At 42.9% G+C, this 6,016-nt stretch overlaps 1 protein-coding gene across 1 annotated transcript in view; it reads right to left on the bottom strand.

The window, feature by feature from the left end:
- Positions 1 to 1,202: 1,202 nt before the first annotated feature.
- Positions 1,203 to 6,016, bottom strand: part of NDUFAF4 (NADH:ubiquinone oxidoreductase complex assembly factor 4) — a 9,366-nt gene continuing 4,552 nt past the window's right edge. The window contains exon 3 of the mRNA XM_015420756.1: positions 1,203 to 1,769. Coding sequence (XP_015276242.1) covers positions 1,476 to 1,769 — 294 coding nt within the window. The 3' untranslated portion in view covers positions 1,203 to 1,475. The remainder of the gene's footprint in view (positions 1,770 to 6,016) is intronic.

Raw genomic sequence — 6,016 nt, 5'->3', positions numbered from 1 at the left:
AATGACTCTGCTGCGATGGGACAGCTGGGCAAGCGGGTTTGCAGGGATTCCATACTCCACTGCCAGGGGATCACCGCCCCCAGCTCTCCCTCGGAGGAGGTCCCATGGTTGGAGACCTCAGCTGAAGACATCGCTGTGACTGAAGTAGCGGGCAAAAGGCAAACAGCCTCAAGGAAGAGGAGGCCAGAAGAAAACAACAAAGTTTGTCTGTTTGTTTAAACAAAGGGAAAGGCACACTGGTGGAAAGAGAAAAACAAAATGCAACCAAAGGAGATTCTTAAAGGAGAATCTCAGGAGCTCTCTAAATCCACTGCTGTCTTAGGCAGAGGCAGGAAAAAGACTGAGGGTGGGCTCCTCTTCCCTCTGGAGATGGAAAGTGTAATCAACGTCCTGCCTCCAGGGATTGTGGGAAGAGGAGCACGAATGTATCAGAGTGTCCTCCTCCCCTCGAGAGGGAATGGATGCACGCATGATCTAGTCTTTAGGGTAGCCATGTGTCCATTAGCCCTAAAATGATCAGATGGGTAGGACGGCTAGGCTTATGTACTCTTAAGTCTTCCGTAGAAGACAATTTTAACAGGCGAAGCATTTTTTACCTCTACATGACAAGTTGTATAATCTGATATTCTCCTAATTGTTAAATTTTCAGGAGTCTTTTCCTAAGGAGGTCATCTGAAAGAGACTTTGTAGTTATTTCTATGCCATTTTTTTGTGAAGTATAATATCCTTTATAGCCAAACAAAATAAGCATTGCAAGACTTCAGTACTGAACCAAAAAGTCCCATCTGGACAGATACAGATTTCTGGTCCAGAATAAAACACAGGATCCTCATTGAAAAGTTGAGCAAGAAAGTCGCGAAACTGGTTCTTCATGGGGCAGGCTGCCAATAACTAAATAGATGTAGGCTTGAGCCAAACACAAAAGCCAGAAATTACTGTCAAAGAGCCAGGGTTACATCCAGTAGATTAACAGAGCAAAACTGCATTTGACTTCAATACCAGTTTTGTTTTTTAAACTCATCATTGATTATGTCAAAGTAAAAGAATGCCAAACCTAACTCAATTTTCCCCATTTGTTCTTTGGCACCCTTGTTTACCAGATACAAGGACTAAAAACACACACACACTGATTTCTTAGAAGAAGAAAAATGCAACTCTGCTTTGCTTTAATTATAAGTATTTACAGAATGCAAGAGCTCGTGCAGCACACAAAACTGACAAAGATCAGGCATAAAGATAATGATTTTGTTTGCTTGTTTGATTTGTAACAAATCACTTTCAGACAACTGCCATTTTGGGCTTCCTCACAGATTCTGCTAAGGTTTGCCTCCTATGTCATACTGTTATGGCCATAATGGGTTACAAAAGTGACTGCAGACTCCACTTAAATAAGACACTTCTTCAGTTTTTTAGGATGGAGAAAGGGGGATAAGATAAACAGCAGTTTGCACATCCATCACAATTTGGCAGACATTTTATCTAGGTTGTATGGCTTTTTTGTCTTGAGGAGGAAAGATTTTCACAGAAAAAGGGATGAAATATGTTAAGAGGGCAGTCACATCCTTTAGTTCTAGGCTGTATTCAGTTGCTATTGTCTCTGCAGTCCATTCATTTGGAGAATGATGATGATTACTGAGAAGGGTCAAGGCCTCAATTACTGAGATTTTGCCTTTGGGAATAGTCTTAACATCTAGGTGAGCAAGCTGGCCTGTTTTTGCAAGGCGGTGCTCCTCTGTCTTAGAAGGGAGGCTTCCTCCACTGTTTTTTACCTAGAGCAGGGGAAATTTTAAAAGAATGGTTAGACCTCAGGGCACATAATGCATATGTTCCATGTCTTAAGTCTAAGTTATACACTGGTAAAAAGGAAAAACAAGTCTATGAATAATGATTTATTTCTGCACGGAAAAATAATCATCATAAACCGTTTCTTGATCTACAACACATTGCTCACAAGACATGGGCTATTTTACATATACAGCAAACAGTGATTTGAATGTGTGAACAAAGCCTTTTCATGTCACACATTCAATTACAGGAACCCATGAAGCTGCTAAATTAGACCATTTGCCTACAAAGGTCAGTACTGTCTACTCTGACCAGATGGCAGCAAGGGTCTCGGGTCTTTCAGTCTTTTCATCATACACTACCTGATCCTCTTAACTGGAGTTTTGGACTAGGCTCTGGAAGACCCAGGTTTGAACTTGCACTCTGCCACGGAAGCTAGTGACCATAAAAGAGACAGGCAATCTCTCACAGCCTAACCTACACCACTGGGTGGGGGTTGTGAGCATAAAACGGGCGCAAGAACATTGTTGTAAGGTGGTTTGAGTCCCTACTGGGGAGAAAAGCATATTGCACATGGTGATTTATCAATAAATAGATCCAGTCCAAATACTGAACTGAAAATCCAGTGTTATAACTAAGTGATGTCTGTGGACAAGTTAACCAGTACCGAATCCTCCAGAGGCCACAGTACAAAGCACCAAGCAGAAACAAAGATTAAGGTTTCATCAGCCCAATTTTTTTGTGACTATGAATCGAACTGTGAATGGGACATCCCAAGTCACTGATTTGGCATTTAAACCATCATTTACCTTTGGGCGACCAGATAGAGAGGAAGGCTGCGGTTTCACCAGCTGGGTGAAAGAATACATTTTTATAGGTGATGCCTTTTCTCATTAATACCATTTTGCACATGTATATTTCAACTAATTATAGTCAGTCACAGTAGTTTTATACATTTACTAGGAATAAGGCCTGTTGGGGAAATAAATACAACAAGCTCTAGAAAGAGGCTCTGGGTTGGTGCCCTGGCCTTGGGCACTCAGTGTCTATTTGCTGTGGTGACCTCAGCAGCATATAATGACACAGAGTCCACTGTTTTCTCCAGGGGAACTGATCTCTGCCACCTGAAGAGCAGCTGTAATTCTGAGTGATCTCCAGCCCTCACCTGGAGATTGGCAGCAGTTGTTCCCCAGGAGGAAATGGCTGTTTGGAGGGTGGAGCCTATGGCATTGTACCTGTTTGAGGTCCCACCCCTCCTCAAACCCCACCCTCTCCAGGCTCCACCCCTCAAATCTCCAGGAATTTCCCAACCTGGAGGCAGCAACCCTATTTCCTTCCCAGCCAATCATCAACCTACCATTATCTGCCCCTCTGACTTCAACTTTCCATCTCCTCTCCACTCCCTCCTGGAGAGCAGCTGTAATTCTGAGTGATTTCCAGCCCTCACTTGGAGATTGGCAACAATGTTTCCCCACGAGGAAAAGTGCAGTCTTTCTCCATAGTGGGGACTAAAGCAGCTTACATCATTCTCCTTCCCCCTTTTGAACTGCACAGCAACCCAGTGAGGTAGTTTAGGCTGAAAGTCTGACTGGTCTGAAATCATTCACTCAGCTTCCACAGCAAGAACCTGGGTCTGGCAGACCCTGCTCTGAAGTGCTAACTGCTATGCCACACTGGCTGTGGTATCGCCACTGAACTCCAGACAACAGATCTCTTGTTCCCCCCCCCCCCCGGAAAAAATAACTGCTTTGGAGGGTGGACTCTATGGCATTCTATTCATCTGAGGCCTCTTCCCTCCCCCAACCCTGGCTTCTGTAGACTCCACCACAAAATATACAGAAATTTCCCAACCTGGAGCTGGCAACCCTAGTCAGGACTGGCCCCAATAAGTTCCCCACAAAGGCCTGTTAAGGGCCTTCTGGTTTTGCCTTTTTACTGACAAAACAAAGCTTGGTTGACTAGAAACAGCCAGTGAGGGAAATTCCCACAGGAGCCAAGGAGAAGTGTCTTTGTCAGGAGAGACAGCTGTTTTGGCAGTTATTCTGACAGCGAACAGTGGCTGAGGCAGCAGTGGGCGGGGAAGAGGAGCGGACCCAGCCCCAAGCCAATGGCACATGATTACTCTTGAGTGGCGGTTGATGGGCCAATGGCTGATGGAGTGCACAGCACAGCCAATGGGAGAGCTGGAAATGGCCAATATGTTAGGAGAATTATATATATAAGATGTCCTTCTGTTCCTCAGCTTAAATATGGTTCATAAATTTACGGTGAGGCACTGCTCAGGCTCAGACAGACAGAAATGAACCTAGTTTCAGAAATGAGCCTAATATATTCAGACTATTCTCCAGACCAAATCTAAAAAAGAAACAGAAAAGGGAAAATAAACAGGGAAGCAAACACTTCTGGAAATTCAGAATATACCTGGTATCATCACTTCCTCCAATGCCAAGCTGCATTATCATGTGTCTACTGAGCAGGGTCATTTATAGATAAGTTAGGAATTTTGGTATACTAGGTGGACTCCCCAAGTATGTAGGAAAAAACATGACTTTGTACATTAAAAAGAGGGAGACATCCACGGCCTGTGGATGCTCACTACTGTTCTGTAAACAGGGGATTCTGAGGCAGTTAAGTGTCTGTTAAAGAGAAAACCCAAGAAAACGGGAAATTGAGAAGTTGGTCTGCGCAAGTCACTTATAACATTGTGGAAGGGGGGATTTAAATCTGGGAAAAGTTCCCACCTGACCCCATTATTCCTTACAGCCTTCATTTTTTAAATTATTTCTACAGCATCATTAACATACTTAAACAGTAACAAATAAAGCAGAAGGATCCCTCCCCAGAAGAACCTGCAATCTAAAAAATTCTGTGACAATGAGTGCACGCTATTTGAACATGGATTTCATGTAGCTGACTATGAAACATGAAACAGTTGTGCAACCCCTGTGCCTGTTCGTAGCAAACCCAAGGTACCCTACTCATTGCAGCCTTGATTATTCCTTTCTGCCACCTTCCCAGCTTTTTATCTTGCTGCCAGCAGCTATTTCTTCGTGGAATATCTGCACATTAGCTTAATGGCAACTGATAAACATATTTAGTAGATACTTCAATTTTTTGCATGTGTTCCCAGCTTTCACAAACATCTATTCTACATTTCCTCTAAAATTCCTTGCAATGACCACAGCACAATTGGCTTTGCAAACGATGTTAAGGTCAACAAGGATATGCATGATCTTTGTACCATAACCTCACCAAATACTGAAGTGTGTATTTGCCTATTTCCATAACTCACACATTATCTACTGCTGTCTTATTAGTTCATCCATGGGAGTCAGTGAAAGCGGAGAACATCAAGGCATGGCAGCTAAGAAATCACAAAACAGAAGGCACTTAGGCCACTTTTGGTCTACGACCGGAATGGTTAAGTAATGGTATCTGACCAAGATGCAAGAGGCACAAGGCAGGGCATCTTTTTACATTTCTTTTGAACTTCAGGAGCCTGAGAGTAACTTGCCTATAGACACAGGCAGTGTTCCCTATAAGCTGAGTTAGTGTGAGCTAGCTCACAGTTTTTTAGCCTCTGGCTCACACATTTTTGTCTTAGCTCAGGAAGGATGGCTCCAGAGCAAGCTAATTTATGCAGCAGCCAAATCACTCACTCACAACTTTAATGCCAGTAGCTCACAAAGTAGAATTTTTGCTCACAAGACTCCACAGCTTAGAGGGAATATTTGACACAGGTAAAGTCTTCCCAGCTTATGTATATTATACAATAAAAAGTCATAAAGTTATTTTATTCCATTGGGTGACCTGTTCAAGATAAATCAGACTTCAAGTTTATTACCCTATCTGCCAAACCTTAACCATGTCTAGTCACAAAAGTCAGCCTTGAGTTCAATGGTATCTATTCCTACTTGATATGCATAGGATTGCAGCCCCAAGTGATCTCATATCAATTCACCAGAAAAACCTAGCAAACCCAGAATATCTTGTTACCATGGAAATGGCACATGATTCTCCATCCCAATATTAAACAATATTTAGACTCTGCTTTATTTTGGGAATGTGTCTTTTAAAAGCTGCTGAAAAGGAACACCAAAATGAAAAGCGGTAATTCTAGTCAACTGAATTCTCCAAGAAGAGTAGGGAACCATTAAGGGTATTTGTGAAAAAAGTTGAGTATCAGTGTTGTAGCCAGCCTCCTCAGCCCTGAACCTGGAGTGGTCTTTCC

This window comes from Gekko japonicus, unplaced genomic scaffold (assembly GCF_001447785.1).
Source record: "Gekko japonicus isolate JY-2015 unplaced genomic scaffold, Gekko_japonicus_V1.1 scaffold1688, whole genome shotgun sequence".
In the NCBI taxonomy this organism is placed as follows: Eukaryota; Metazoa; Chordata; class Lepidosauria; order Squamata; family Gekkonidae; genus Gekko; species Gekko japonicus.
The sequence above is the reverse complement of the archived record's forward strand: the minus strand, read 5'-3'. Positions and strand labels throughout refer to the sequence as shown.